General features: G+C 42.0%; 1 protein-coding gene across 2 annotated transcripts in view; it reads right to left on the reverse strand.

Annotated features, from left to right (window-relative positions):
• Positions 1-16,622, reverse strand: part of KLF7 (KLF transcription factor 7) — a 94,102-nt gene that overhangs the window by 43,606 nt on the left and 33,874 nt on the right. Inside the window, exon 2 of one of the 2 annotated variants that reach the window (XM_079782777.1) lies at positions 2,375-2,803. In XM_079782777.1, coding sequence (XP_079638903.1) covers positions 2,375-2,803 — 429 coding nt within the window. Of the gene's footprint in view, positions 1-2,172; positions 2,804-16,622 lie in introns of both variants that reach the window. The other variant, XM_079782776.1, reaches the window with a different exon arrangement.

Consider the following 16,622-nt stretch of genomic DNA (forward strand, 5'->3'; position numbering starts at 1 on the left):
TGCACCACTGCCTTTCCAATAATGCGTGGTGCCTCCCAGGGCGACTTCCCAATGTGGAGGAGTCCACCCCATACCCCATGTAAGTGGACATAGGTGCTGGGGAACACCACGAGCTCCACCTTGATGATCACCGAGTACACCATGCCCCCCAAACAAAGCACCAAATAACACAACACTCCAAAGAATTGCCCTTCTGACACATCTTTTGGGAAGAAGGGATTAAAAAAAGAAAAAAAATGCTCTGGGCTCCCTCCCCTCCCCACCCCCGAAAGGAATCTCTGCTTCCCCAGTGCTGTCCAGCCACCACACGAGACAGGACATAGCCTGTCTTAGTGTCAATAATTCAGAAATGTGTCCACCAGCATGCATTCCACACCCCAAACAAAACTGGACATTCTCACCTCATCCTGCTTTCTCTAGTTTCCTGTGGGGAGCGGGAGATGAGTCACAACTGAAGTCTGGAACACTGCAATGTCTTGTCATTGCTTTACTCATTGACTTGAGAAAGAAACGACCTTCGGGACAGTATCAGGGAGAAATAACGCTGACAGTAGGAAGCCTTAGCCTTGGTGTATGTGGAGTGGAGAACTTGAACCCAAACTCTGATGGGCATCCGTGAGTGGGACTCTGCACCCGAGCCCCCAGGGCTCAGAGTTATGTTAGGAGACCTTCCCATGAACCAAGCCAGAGCCACGGGGAATTAAGTACAGAATTGGAGGAGTGCATGCCTAAGTCCAGTGCTGAGAGGAAGCACTGTCAGCCCTCATCCTCCCATGGGAATACTGTAACTCCGTGCTTCTAAACAGTGATTTCTTCTAGCCACATTATACATCTCTATTCAGGAAAGTTCCTCTGTACTGAACAAAGGCATTCCACCGTAGAGCTGACAGAGGCTTTAAGAGCCAGATTATATGACAGATGTGGACAATGAGGCCCATGAGGTAACGGGACACATTCAAGGTCACTGAGCTAGTAAGTGGCAGAGTTAGAACTAGGACCCAGGTTTTCTGCTTTTCCAGCCAATGAACTTTGCACTGCGCATCCTCTTGGTGGCACAGTCCACAAACCATCCACGAGCACCAGAAAGACAAGCAGTGAGCCCCAAAAGAACTCTCGCCAGACACCTCCTAACTTAGATTTATCGCCCACCTCTCTCCAACAATACTTATTCTGTTGCTTAGACGTTTGGAGGGCTCCCTATTCAGCTTATATTGTGCAAGCCGTAGGCGAAGACCATACAGGCAATCCACTCTCAGGAACTCATTTAAAACCCACCAATGACAGTAATTGCTCCGAGGATGCTAACACCAAGAAGGGATGCCAGCCTTCAGCTTCCACCTCAAAGCAGAGAACAAAGACCAGTTTCAAGGGAAACGCCAATGTGAGCCTTTCCTCTGTAAATCCCACTCTCCCAAATGATCCCATTTGCTCCAAAGATCAGTCTGATTCCTGGGAGTCACTACACAAGTCCTGAGGAAAATACACCCGGCGGTCCCCACCCGCCCCCACCACACACATAGCAGTGTAATCACTTCAGCAACTCCTCAGTAACAAGCTCATTAAAAAGCCATTCCGCCATCTCTCCATAAAGCATGCGCCAGAGAACAATGCAAAAGAGGAGATGCCAATTAATTATAGAATGATCGCATCTAATGAACTCTGAAACCCTCCTGCTGTTGGTGACTTTGATGAAAAATCAGGGATGCTGGGAAAAGGGGGAATGGGGACGCCCCGGCTACCTTGTGGAACTGTGAATTCTTTCGAATGTACCTCCTCAGATTCCGGGGTCGATCAAACCGCAGAACTACACTCACAAAACAATGGAAAGTGTCAGAAAGTGACAAGCGCACGTGTCAGGGAGGGCTGTGAGTCACTACCGGAGCAGGGCCCCGCTCCGGCATCCCGGGAACTGTGTGATCCCATGCTGCGGTTGGCATGGCCTCTGAGCGGATGTCCCAGCCCGCCAGGGACACGCCCGTGTGCTGTGCCCAGGACATCTGGCGATCTTAAGGCAGCAAGTGAGTCATGTGCGTCCCCACCCAGGCCCTCCTGCCTCTCTATCACCTCCTAGTTGGCAGGGATGCCACTCCTTGGAACAGAGAGAAGCCCTTCCCACCAGGAGGCTAAGGGAGGAGAAAGAAGAAGCCACGTGCGGCCGACTTGTACCACTACCTGTGTGAGTCCTCTGGTGGGCCTTTAAGTGGGAGCTTTTTGTATAAACTTTCCGGCACCCGTTAAACTGACAGCGGTGAACCCTCTTCTTGTTTTCGGGGCATGCCTCGGCCCCGACCCCTCCTTGTTCACTGTCGCTCTGTCCACTCTTAACTGTCCCAGCTGCCGCCACGGCTGCCGCCGCCGTCGCCACCCCTCCCACCTTCACTGAGCCGAGCGCAGCCTTCTTGGCCACCAGTTTCAACGTCACTGTGCCATCCACGGCTGAGAGAGTCTGTGAGGTTTTGACCAGATGGCGGCTGAGCTCGGGGGACGAGGGGGGCGTTAATGAGGTCACTGCGTTGAGCTGGGCCTGGTTGACGGCTGTGTAGCTGTCCAGAGAAGAGCTGGTTGGCTGGAGACTGAGGCAGGTCTCCGAGAGCAACTTGTCCCGAGAGAGCAGAATGTCCACTGCCGAGCTCTTCTCGCAGATGGCCGCTTCCACGGGCAGCAGCAGGGGGTCCAAGCGCCGGAAGCTCTCCTCAATGCACGGGGGAGGGGACGCCCGCAGGAAACAGTCCAAGTCCTCACCAAAGGTCTCCGAGATCCTCCTGGGCTCCGTCTGTAGGTAGCGTTCCAATTCAAGGCATGTCTGCAGGAGGGGGGAGAGAAACAGCTATCAGAGGCAAAGAACACCAGGAGGCCACATGTCGACAGGCACAGGAGGAAGATTCGGGAAGACACAGAGAACGGTTTCATGGCTCGGATGTGAAATTCTCCCACTGAAAGGTCTGACCTTGTTAGTCACTCCCTGAGTACTCCTGACGGGTTCATAAGGTCACGTTATATGAGTTCAACTACCAGAACGGATGGGAAACTAGAGGCCCAGAAGGGCCATCTCACACCATCAAGATCTCAGAGAACATTCAATGTTCAAATGACCTCCTGCCCCACAATCCAGCTCAGCAGATGAGATGCTCCCTAGGAGTTCCCATCTAAGCACGAAGCAATAGGATCAGGCGAGGTTTTCATACCCAGACCAGGCTCCCCACAGTGCAACTTCGTTTCTCAACTAGCTGAGCAAATCACAAAACTAAGCCAATTTCCAACTTGCTCTGAAGAACAAAGCGTGTCCACCCAAACCAAGGGGTGACCTAAGGCACAAGCAGCCAACATCAAGGCCTGCCTTGAGCATGGATTGCCTAACCATCAGGAATGGATACTGTTCTAAAAGAATGCCTGTATAACACCTTTGATGTACAAGACAAAAACCCCGTGTTTACAGTAAGTTATTAAAAATACAATTGCTACCTATTTTGTAGCAAGGAGCACGAGTCCATTACCATGGTTTAACATCTCTATGAGATAAAAATAAGTTCAAACACAGCTGTCTGACTTGTCAATGATAAAACCCAATCTAATTTCAACATAAAGCTTCCACCTGGTAAAGAAATAGAGAAAAGGGAATGAGAAGTCCCGAGTTTCAACAGTTCTTCATCCCTGGTGCCCACAGGTCTTTGTAAGATGGTGGAAGCACTTTTATGGCAAAAAAAAAAAGGATATTTACATTTCTGGTCTAAAAGCTCTTCTCACTTAAAAAATCTACTCTGCCAGAATCTTGTATAAAACCATGGTGCTAACTTACACCAGCTCAATTTGTTCTAACTCCTGGACTTCAACAAAGAAATACCGACGGCAAATTTAAAAATGTGACTAGCTCTTAATTTAATGCCTCCATAGAGTGTCTATGTTTTCAACCCATGTTCTGATTCTAGGTTTTTGTTCTGTTAAGAATATGTTTTAATGATATACCTAGCTGTGTTGTATCTGTCAAAGATTTTACTGTGGTGACATTTCAAAGGATTGGTTTTGTAATCAACCTCTGGTAAAACTCTGCATTACTGAATAAGAAAAGCAGACTTTTAGCTATGATTCACCTCTGGGTCCCACTACTGGTTTTTAATAGTATAAACTAATGACTGGTTCCAGTCTTCATTCAACACTCATGTCACAAGTGTTCATTCAACTACAGTGTCCACAGCAAGGTGCGAGGTTCTGTGTGTTAGAATGAGACAGTAGTAGGTCCATGTGATGCAGGGAGAGAATAAACAATTACAAGCTAAAAATGACATCAGTTTACAAAGCAAGGTGATAGCAAGTAACGTAATAATAAAGTGTGGTGATGAGTTCTTAGGAGACGAATGGGCAAGGAATTCTACACTCTATAATGTGGAGGTATTAATCAAGGAAAGCTTATTGGAAAAGTAACTTTTGATTCTATTTTATTTATTAAGTAATAGCTCTTGCCAAGTAGCTTCCGACAACTTTATATTTGAAAACAGCACTGCCACCTTCTCAGGCTAGATATCTGCGTTATCCTCCCTTTTCTGAATTCCATGTCTCAGAAATTGCCCTTTCATTTTTCTATCTCATTGCTGGAAATTATAACTTTATTCTCTCCAGTATTAAAGCCCTCAGTGTTAACTCTAGTCAGTTCACTTCTGAATTAAAAGATCTTACTCCTGAAACCTCCCCTTCTCTTTTCAAACCATCACCTCCCAAGCACAGTGTCTGGCACTCGACAGGTACAGAATGACTATCAAACATAAAGTCAACTTTACTTTAGTCATGCTGCTTTACTCTGATGGTCACAAAACCATTCTGACATCCTATCCCGGACCATGCTGGCGCTAGCAATCCTAGAAATGGTCACCAATGCATGTGTTCTGGGACAACTGTAGTGTTTCTTCAGCTCTGCCCCAAGGGCAGAACCAGACCTTTGAGACACAGGTATGTTCCAAGTGAAACTCAGCTGAATCCTGGGTTATAAGTGGTACTTGAGGCAGTTCCCTGCCTCACACACACCCCCAGTCACCACTGTCTACAGATAGAGCTTTTTGTATGCCATGTCCTCTTATATACTCTGTAGCTCAAATATTTGAAAGTCACTAAAAATTGCTGTGATTGTTAGAAAGCTCGTTATCTCTTCATGTTCAGAGTTCTGAGGAACTGAGATATTCTCCACACATTTACATACTCTTCTGGGAGGATTAAAAAAATAACCTATCTGCCCTAGCTGGTTTGGCTCCATGGATAGAGTGTCGGCCTGGGGACTGAAGGGTCCTGGGTTCGATTCCAGTCAAGGGCACATGCCGGGTTGTGGGCTCGATCCCCAGTAGGGGGCATGCATGAGGCAGCCAATCAGTGATTCTTTCTCATCATTGATGTTTCTCTCTCTCCCTCTCCCTTCCTCTCTGAAATCAATAAAAATATATTTAAAAAAAATAATAACCTATCCAGTACGCCATAGTTTGAGTCCCAAGTGAATATGAGTCACACTAATGATCTCAGTATAAAGGAAAATCTGGACCACTTATAAGAGGCTGTCACTCGCAATTCTAATACAGGACATTCTTATTCCATCTAAGAATTAGAAAAGCATGAGTAACCATTAGGGTATACTGATAGCCCTATGAAATCACTGTGGAATAATTTTTGTCTTGAGAAATCTACTTCTTGTAATATCTGCTAAAGATAAAGCTTAGATAATAAGATCTGTCAATCAGAAACCAATCAAAAATGTTGGAAATGGAAATGTTAAGAATGAGGAAGGTCTTAATGTTAGATTATTTCTAAGCCAAAGAGAAAGTTTATCTCCAATGTTCTTTTTTAATTAGTATAAGAAGTCCCTTAAGAAATGCCTATGATGTTTAATTAGAATTTGAGGCATCATTATTTATACATAGATTTTAATACACCCACATAGAAATAAATGTGTATATGCATATATGAGTCTATATACTATATTGTCTATGGGAAGAATCTACAAGCAAAGACACTCCACAAGCAATAAGAACACCTGGCACCGTGATCTTGGTTTCTAAATATCATTATCCAACAAAGGAAACTGGACTCCTTGGAGAAATAGTTGATTCAAAGGCTGGGACAAAGAATAGAAAAGATGAGCCTAGACTATCTTGTGGTACCAGAAAGTAAGGAAGTGCTCATAAAGTGATGGAGGTATGTCAAAGAGACTCGGGAGCCAACTTGAAGGATCTCTGAATGGTCAAATCTGGACAATTTGAACAACAAAGATGAATGATGGCAATAACGGATGCTAACCCATGGAATAAAATGAATATCTATGAGTCCATCGTGATATAAATAAATAATTGGATAAATAAACAGATAAAGAAGGGCCAGCTCCTCGTTACAGTAAAATTACAATTAATAAACATAGAAGGAAGGATGGAAATAGAAAAATCTCTATTAGGCAAACGACAAAGTAATAATGACTATAGGCAAGAATCAACAATGGATGTTAAAATTAGTAGATGGAAGTATGAGAAACAAGGTATTTGCCTCGTCTCAAAATGTATCTCCCAACAAATTATTAATTACAAAGACAAAAAATAATTTTATAGTAGAGAAACCTGGCATGTACCACCTTAACCATATGGTCAAAGTTGGCAGCACTAGTAATAAACATTTATATCATGTACCCCTGATATGATAGGCTGACAAGGGCACAATGTTTTCCTGTGTCATTCCTGCTAAAAATAAATAACCTCAACCTAATCATGAGAAAACATCAGACCAATCCAAATTGAGGGGCATTTTACAAAATAACTAGCCAGTATTCTTTAGAAGGATCAAGGTCATGACGAACAACGGAAGATTGAGAAGCTGTCACAGATTGAAGGAGACTGGGGAGCTATACATAACAACCAAATGCAATGAATCCTGGCCTGGATCCTGGATTTTGAAAAGGACATTGGTGGGGAAAATATGTATTTCAAATAAAGTGTATAGATTAGTTAATGGTATCATATTAATGTCAATTTCTTGGTTCTGATCATTATACTTTGGTTATGTAACATTAGGGGAAGCTGAGCAAAGTGTAGATGGGAACTGTATGTACTATTTTTGCAACTTTTCTGTAAGTCTAAATAATTTCAAAAGAGAGAGAAAGAAAGAGAAGAAAACAACCCAACAGCAAACTAGGAGCATCTCCAGATTGTAAATTTGGATATAGAATTCAAATGTTTGTCTACCAAAACCAACATTCTAAACAAACTCCAAATCGGAATTGGCTATCTCAATGACAAATTATGTATGTCTAGTACCTCACCTTGGAGAAATGAAGCTTCCCTCAGCCCTCAGCCTCACCTAACAATACAACTAAATGCTTGAGCCACTGGCTCAACCTCCACCCCCTCAAAAATCCTTTAGAGTCAGCAATGGGAAGGAAATGTGCCCAGTACAAAGTGATCTTCTTAGTGAATCACACATGAGCTTTTTGAAAGCTTTCTGATACCTTAACTTTGAAATGCATGGTTTCTTCTCCCAGTTTCCTAACAAGTATCACATGGAATTGGTTTTGAAATGATCATCCTGAAATCTTTTTAAATACCTTCTCCATTTTGTTCATAGCCTTATTACCTGTTGAAATGCTTATTAAAAGAGAAAATTCCCCCTTTCCACCCCCCACTAACCCATCTTTATTACTTTCAACCATAAAGATAATTTTTTTTAAAAGAGAGATAATCCAAGACCTAGTGTCTTTTTTTTTTTTTTTAAGTTCAAACCTATTACTGTCAGGCCTACTACTTCCATGATCGGTTACAATGTCAAAATTGATGGAGAACAGGATATCCCAAGTCTTATAGCACAAATTAAGTTCACCAAAATCTCCTTGCTGTTGGCAAAAGGTGGTTACTTTCACGGAATCAACAGATATGTAAGAAATTTGGTCATATATGGGGCATGATGATGCCAAGAGTACCAAAATGACTTTCGTTCAACCTGTCCTTATTTCATCATAAATTACTTGAAACTTGCCAGTCAGGATTACAAACATCTCTAAGCATGTTTGCCATTTCCCCTATAACTCTCCTGAAAGGATATCCTTCGCCTATTTTCCTTTACTTTCTGTTATGCCCACATGCTTGGCACAATCTTTCATCTTCCCTCCCACTAATCATTTTCATTTCGAGTTCAACATAAAGTCTATCTCTTGCAAGAAGCCTGGTCTAGAAAAAAATGGAGTTAAGAAAATACGCTGACTGCCAAGTGTTGAAAGCCACCCCTCTTCAATCCTGGACAAATAAACAGAATCTCCAAAATGAATCTAAGAGCCCATAAACTGTTGATATGGCTGGTTTATTAAGATCATGATCTCCTTACAGCAATGATCGTAGTAGTTATACCACGTGAGTTCTCAAACAGTAAAAACAATCATTTAGAGCTAAATTTGTACCTGTGTTATCTCGGATGGCAGAGCTGTCTCGGTGTCTGAAGTGGCATAGAGTTGTAAGAGTTAGAACTTTATGAAAAAAGAAATGAGCTGGAATTACCTCACGACCCCATTCCATCACCACCACTGTAATTATATCTATGTTTGGTTGGGCAGACTCTAGACCAGGTTCCTCAATGCCATCCCTTTAAAACCAAGTCCTTAGAACACAAAATGTTCTAGGTTTTAATTTCTGTGTCTTTTCATTTTACCAGAAGACAAAGTCATTGGAAAATGTTCTAGGTTTTAATTTCTGTGTCTTTTCATTTTATCAGAAGACAAAGTCATTGGTTCAATACTTTTTGCCACCACTCAACAACACTGCCCTGAGTAATTATTTGAAGTCTTTGGATCCATGTATACTTGAGTTGGTGAGCCAAAAAATAAATAAATAAAAGAAATTGCCTTTTGCTAATGTCCCCCCCCCCTGCCCCAGGATAATACAGAGCCTTTAATATAAAATGCCACCCTATGTTTGTAATCAATTATTAGTCATTTGTGGTCCCTTTAGCCAGCTGCCCTTAATCCCAAATATTTCACCTATTTCATTCACTTAAAATACCCAAGAGTTAAAAGTGCAAAGAGAAAACAAATTGGAGAAAGAACACGGATGCAAATTTATGGGGAAATATAGCTTCCCACTTCATGGAAATTTTCCAAGTCATACTTCTTCTGAAATGAGACCTTGACCTGGTGATGACGATGATAATACTGATGATGTTGATGATGCTTTTCCCAGTGAGGAAGGGGTGGACTTGGGTTCCCAGAAAGAATGCTCACCCTAGTAACTGTACACACAGGTGAACCGCACTTGGCTGCCCATGGGAGCCCCTTCCTGACATTTGTTGTGTGTGGTTTTGTCACGTGCTATTAACCATGGTGCCATAGTCCCCAGAGAGTATGAAGCACAGAAACAGGGAGATGAATCTCTTACCTTTCTCCTGGGAGTGTCCCAAAGTTTAATTACTCTTTTATGCTTTGAAATCTTCATATACATCCCAGAGTAAAAATTTCAACTGACACACACACAAAAAAACTACTGGTAGTAGGTAGTTGGGGCTTCTTTTTAAAAAATGATCTTCTAAAAACTCATCCTTTTCTAACTTAAAATCTTTTCTTTCTTTGACCTCTGACACCAACGTGGAAACCTCTGTAAGACTGCAAAGATTGGTATTTATGAGAACTGTATGATTTAATTTCCCTCCCAAGGATGATATGATGTAATGGTTCTGACACATTTCTAATCTTTTTAAAATTAGATCCGAATTCAAAGATGGGAAAGGAAGTAAAATAAATGGCCAGAGAGTTCTGGTACCATTTTCTCCAGGGTTGCAGGAGGGGAGAGAAGCCCTATGATTAAAAAACTCAGTAAGCCCACGGGAGAACCTCAGACACCAAGCACTTAAACTTTGTTGCCCATCTTCCGAGGTTCCGACATTTCGAAACAGGTTTGAGAAGGAGAATCTAACACTGAACCTAATTCAGGGCAGGGAGCATATGTGAACCAGTGACAATAATCAACCTCGTAAGCTCTAGAAAGTGATGCCTGTAAAAATTTTAAATAATTATTTTCTTTTTCTTGGCTTCCATTGCCAAAGAATATTAGGGTGGAAGGTTAGGGGAGAATGAATTCAGTCTAGAAAATGTGGGTAAGCAAGTATATGGGATAAGTGGAAATCTCTTACTGCATTTCTTAGCTATTAAGTTGAAAAACACACAACATCGATAGCACACCCCAGAGGTGCAGCAGAGATTACACATCACTCAGAACTGCTGCGCTCTGCAAAATAACCACAGCACTGGAACCGCACAGGATCGCATTCCTTTCCACTGCTGCTCACACCAACCGGCTGCTGGAGCTGAAACCCGATGAAATATTTTCCTCTAGTAATTTGTCAATTCTGAGAGACAATGCTGTGAAAATTAACTGAATTCTAAATAAACGTGAACGTTGGGGAATTTCTACCGAAACCTCTTCAGGGTTTCTCCTCCCCAAACTATTCCAACATAATGGAAAATATTTGTTCGTATATATGGGGTGCACCCCCAAAATGTATGCACACTATAAAGGTAGTGTTTATTGAAATACATTGCATTTTCTTTTTTTTTTTACTTTATTTTTTATCTTTTTTATTGTCTAAAGTTTTATATATGTCTCCTTTTTTACCACTTGACTCCCCCTCCCCCAGGCATTCCCACCCTGGGGCAAGCCCCCACCGCCCCAGTGTCTGTGTCCATTGGTTATGCTCATATGCATGCTTACAAGTCCTTTGGTTGTTCTCTAACCCCTCCTTCCCCTTCCATTTGTCTCTGGATCTATTTTTTTTTAAAATAAATTTTATTGATTTTTTTACAGAGAGGAAGGGAGAGGGATAGAGAGTTAGAAACACCAATGAGAGAGAAACATCGATCAACTGCCTCCTGCACACTCCCTACTGGGTATGTGCCCGCAACCAAGGTACATGCCCTTGACTGGAATCGAACCTGGGACCCTTGAGTCCACAGGCCAACACTCTATCCACTGAGCCAAACCAGTTAGGGCTGGATCTATTCTTGTTCATCAAATTATGTTGATCATTATATCCCACGAGTGAGATCGTGTGATATTTATCTTTCTCCAACTGGCTTATTTCGCTTAGCATAATGCTCTCCAGTTCCATACATGCTGTTGCAAATGGTAAAAGCTCCTTCTTTTTTATAGCAGCGTAGTATTCCATTGTGTAGATGTACCAAAGTTTTTTAATCCACTCATCTGCTGATAGGCATTTAGGTTGTTTCCAAATCTTAGCTATTGTAAACTGTGCTGCTATGAACATAGGGGTGCATATATCCTTTCTGATTGTTGCCTCTGGTTTCTTGGGATATAGTCCTAGAAGTGGGATTACTGGGTCAAATGGGAGTTCCATTTTTAGTTTTTTGAGGAAACTCCATACTGTCTTCCACAGTGGCTGCACCAGTCTGCATTCCCACCAGCAGTGCACCAGGGTTCCTTTTTCTCTGCATCCTCACCAGCACTTGTTGTTTGTTGATGATAGACATTCTGACAGGTGTGAGATGGTATCTCATTGTTGTTTTGATTTGCATCTCTAGGATAATTAGTGACTTTGAGCATGTTTTCATATGTCTCTTGGCCTTCTATATGTCCTCTTTCAAAAAGTGTCTATTTAGGTCCTTTGCCCATTTTTTGATTGGATAGTTTATCTTCCTTTTGTTAAATTGCATGAGTTCTCTGTAAATTTTGGCGATTAAGCCCTTATCTGAACTATCATTGCCAAATATGTTCTCCCATGCAATGGGCTTTCTTATTGTTTTGTTGATGGTTTCTTTTGCTGTACAAAAGCTTTTTATTTTAATGTACTCCCATTTGTTTATCTTCTCCTTAGTCTCCATTGCCCTAGGAGCTGTATCTGTAAAGATAATGCTATGACATATGTCTGCTATTTTGCTGCCTGTGAAGTCTTGTAGGATTTTTATGGTTTCCCATCTTATATTTAAGTCCTTTAGCCATTTTGAGTTTGTTTTTGCGTATGGTGTAAGTTGATGATCTAGTTTTATTTTTTTGCATGTATCTGACCAAATTTCCCAACACCATTTATTGAAGAGACTGTCTTGACTCCATTGTATGCTCTTGCCTCCTTTGTCAAATGCTAATTGAGCATAATGGCTTGGGTTGATTTCTGGGTTCTCTGTTCTGTTCCATTGGTCTATACGTCTATTCTTATGCCAGTACCAAGCAGTTTTGAGAACCGTGGCTTGGTAATATAGCTTGATATCTGGTATTGGTGATCCCTCCAACTTTGTTCTTCTTTCTCAGGATTGCTGTGGCTATTTGAGGTCTTTTTTTAATTCCAGATGAATTTTTGGAGAGTTTGTTCTAGATCTTTGAAGTATGCCGTTGGTATTTTAATGGGGATTGCATTGAATCTGCAGATTGCTTTGGGTAGTATGGACATTTTAATGATGTTTATTCTACCAATCCATGAACATGTATGTTCTTTCATTTGTTTATGTCTTCCTCTATCTCTTTTATCAATGTCCTGTAGTTTTCCGAGTATAGGTCTTTTACCTCCTTAGTTAAGTTTATTCTTAGGTATCTTAAATTTTTTTTTGATGCAATGGTAAATGGGATTGTTTTTTTCGTTTCTCTTTCTGTGAGTTCATTATTGGTATTTAAAAAGGCCATAGATTTCTGGGTGTTAATTTCGTATCCTTCTACATTGTCAAATTCATTTATTAGGTCTAATAGTTTTTTTATGGAGTCTTTGGGGTTTTCTATGTATAGTATCATGTCACCTGCAAATAAGGACAGTTTTACTTCTTCCTTTTTAATTTGGATGCCTTTTATTTCTTCTTCTTGTCTGATCGCTATGGCTAGTACTTCCAGTACTATATCAAACAGGAGTGGTAAAAGTGGGCATCCCTGTCTTGTTCCCATTCTCAGGGGAAATGAGTTTAGTTTTTGCCCATTGAGTATGATGTCGGCTGTAGGTTTGTCATATAAGGCTTTTATTATGTTGAGGTATGATCCCTCTATTCCCACTTTGCTGAGAGTTTTTATCAAGAAAGGATGTTGAAAAACACATTTCATTTTTAATATGTAATTGAATCTGCAGCTATCAGCTGTTAAAGTGTATAGGTTTTTAGGGACACCCTATGCATTTTTCCTTGGGGAGGTGGGGAGGGAAGGAGACAAGATTAGAGGCCTGGGAAATAAGGAAATATGTCTTTGAAATAAGTGACCTCAAAAAACCCTTTCACCTTCCAGCAGCGCATTCCTTAGTTGCAGCATATAAAAAGAATCCCCAAAACAACTCAAATCCAAATTAAATGTTAAAGTTTTAAAGTCATGTAACCTGGGCAGAGAGGGTACCCAGGTCTTAGGCTCCTTGAAAGAAGGCAATGGGCTCCCCCATTTCCAACTACTTGGAAAAGCATTGTCTTCCTTCACAGGGTCTGTGATCCTTAACATTAACAGCCTCCACGTGAGACAAGACGGCCCATGCACTCAGAGGTCTTTGTATGTTGGTCCAGGGTTGTTTTTCCAGATGTTACTTTGCAGAACATACCAATTTGAAATCTATCACTCTGGCCTACAATTGCTGCACCTATCCTCCGTCAGCCCTGAGGAAGAGTCGCTCGCTATTACTTGGCCAGTTACTTGACCTGTAACTAGATTCAATCTTCTGAGTGGTCAAGAGATGCCACTGCTCATGTACAGCTGGTTCACACACTTGGGTCTGCTATGCCTTATGTCCCAACTAATCTTCTATTGATTTCAGCAGTGGGGAATCTTTTTTCTGCAAAGGGCCATTTGGATATTTATAACATCATTTGATTAATATAATTCACTTAATATAAATTTATGTTGCTATGAAAAATGCTCCTATACTTACTGAATTTCAAGTCCCGCCTGCGGTTGCCTTGGCAGGACCAGACCAAATGATTTCGCGGGCCTTATACTATACGGCCCACAGGATGGACGTTCCCCACCTGATTAGGTTGGACACACACCGGAGGAAATCCCATTTATTACTTTATAACTTGAAAATAAAAAGTTTCATTAGCTGTCCCTGCTTTGGTCATTACACTTTCATAGACCAAAGTAAACTCAGGCCTTAAGAGTTGATGGAAAACCATCCTACACTAGAGCAAAGATCTAGGTCTGGGCAGAAAGCGAGGCTGCAGACAGAAAGCAATGTAGAAGAGACACTCCTAAAGGATAAACCCATCCCTGTGCATGAGGGTGCCCATCAGTCCTTGCCGGGGACGGAGGGCACTCTGTCCTAGCAAGTCGTGAGAGCCCAGGGACCTGGGAGAAGGCCTCCCCTCTGAGGAGTGATGGCTTCCCAAGAACAGCAATAGCCCTGACAGTTTTTCAGCTTCGCCATTAATTTTCCATAAAGAGCAGTTTTCATGGGAGCGCTTGTGTGTCAGGCAAGGCCTGACGCTTCAGAAACCTGTAATTATTCTTGGCTCCCCACCCCCCACAGCCTCTGCACCTGTGTCAGTTCAAGGCACCAGCTGGCCATGTCTTGCCTCCTGCCTCTTAAAAGAGTGGGGAGAGGGGGACAGGGGACATTTCATTAAAAACCCAAGCTCACATTACTTACCACTTCTTCCAAAATGCAAAACCAAAACAAAAATGTTAAACTCACAATCTCATCCCTGCCCCAACAAGGTCTTGCCAAAGGAAACAAACAAATATTAATTGGCTAGAGAGCCTTCATTCAAACCAAAATTACTGAAAACACAGGAACAGGGAAAGGTCTGACAAGAGGTGATTAATCCTGTTTTACAACCTGCTCTTACTCACCCCCACCGGCTCCCGTTAACTTTGTACACACCCTCCCAGAACTCCCCGGGCCCTTTTGCACAGAGTGGCCAAGATGGGAACATGCCGAACCCATTACGTCATCTCCCCTTCCTCTCCTAAATCACTTGTACAGCCTGGCTCAGGCTATTGGGATTTTTTTTAAAAGCAAACTCATTTCATTGACTCCCTTCTGAAACAATGTGATATCCTTCTCAGTTGGGTTAATTGTTAATTAATATACCCTCCCCTCCAACTCCACATAAAAATATATATACATATGCAATTGCTTTTATTACCACAAGCACACCTGCACACATGTACAATGTACAAACACACACACACTGAAAGTTTGAATTTACCAAGAACAATAGGTTCCAAACCCATTGGGGTCCTCAGTGGCAAGTGCAATTTAGTGATTGGTGATCCCAGAGAATATTTTCAAAACAGAGAGTTTTCAACTTCCACTGTGGAATGTGAAACACAATGGGGGTGGGGTTTGCTAAGAGGAATGTTTGTCCTACTCCCCAGACTGTGTAAGATGGCAGCCAAAAAATAATGAAACCAAGACCTAGGCTGCTTTTCCTGACATGGGTGTTTGCATTTACTTAATTTGAGGGATCTGGAATTTCCCAAAGTCTTGAAGATGGCTGTGTGGGTGTGCTGCTGTGCTGCTAAGGAAATAGACTGGTCCTGTGTACAGAGGGGCCGGAGGGGGGAGGGGGGTAAGTTTATTGGCCCTGGAGCCAGACTGCCTGGGTCCAAACTCAGACTACAAGACTTACTCAACCCCTCTGTGCCTCAGTTTCTTCACCTGTAAAATGTGATGATAATACAACCTACATGTGAGAGTTCAATCACTTGATATGTGTTAAGTGTTTGGAACAGGGCCTGCTACGCTCACTGTGTATGTCGTAGCTAATATGTAACTAGTGTAATTTTCATTACACATCCAAGAAGACAATAAGTATAAACACATTTATCAAAGGCACAGAGAGGGAAAATAAACAGTACCAAATAATTGTCAAAGTAAAGTAAAGTTGTTGTATATAAAAGGTTTACTAAGCAAGGAACTCTGGCTCAGTGACTTTCCTCCCTGGGATCAGGTTTTCTCATCTACCAGGCAAACGGGTTGAACTTCTAAGGAACCTATGAGTCTGGCGTCCTATAATGCTGTGAAGTCAAGAAGCAAAGACTGGAGAGGGAGAGCAGCTCATTCAGAAGAGAACCAAAGGAACCGGCACATGGCTCTGCTGCCCAAATGAGGGTGAAAGGAAGAGGCTGGAGACCTGGAAGAAGGTGGTCCATGGACCTTCCTCCACACAGGGGCCTCCGGCCGCACCTATAAAGCCTAAGACACTCACTAATCCAAGTTAACAAGAGGCTTTAAAACTAACTCTCTGCTTCATCACGGATATCAGCCTTACCAGCAACTAAATGTAAATTTCACTAGCATGTGGGTGGGCTCTTCAAAGACACCTAGACTTATGGTCTGCCTCAAGCATTTGTCAAATGGATGATGGGTGGATGGATGGGTGGGTGGATGGATGGATGGATGGAGCAATGATCAAACAATCCAGCTGAAAAGCCACAGTGAGCACAATCCTAGTCAGGCAGGGGTTTAAGAGGATGATGAAAACCAAAAATTCTTTTCTTTTCTTTTTTTTTTTTTTTACCAAAAGAACATTAGAAACAATACGTATACATTTATTACCAACATTTCTTGTAGGATACATCAGTATTTTAAGATTTATTATAGATGATATTTATCTATTATCTCTTCAGTGTTTTTCATTTGTAAAAAAAAATGTAATGCTTACTATCTGGCACAGATCCAGTCTTACAAACTGAAAGGCACATTTAGGT

This window comes from Cnephaeus nilssonii (assembly GCF_951640355.1).
Source record: "Cnephaeus nilssonii genome assembly, chromosome: 10".
Taxonomy (NCBI): domain Eukaryota; kingdom Metazoa; phylum Chordata; class Mammalia; order Chiroptera; family Vespertilionidae; genus Cnephaeus; species Cnephaeus nilssonii.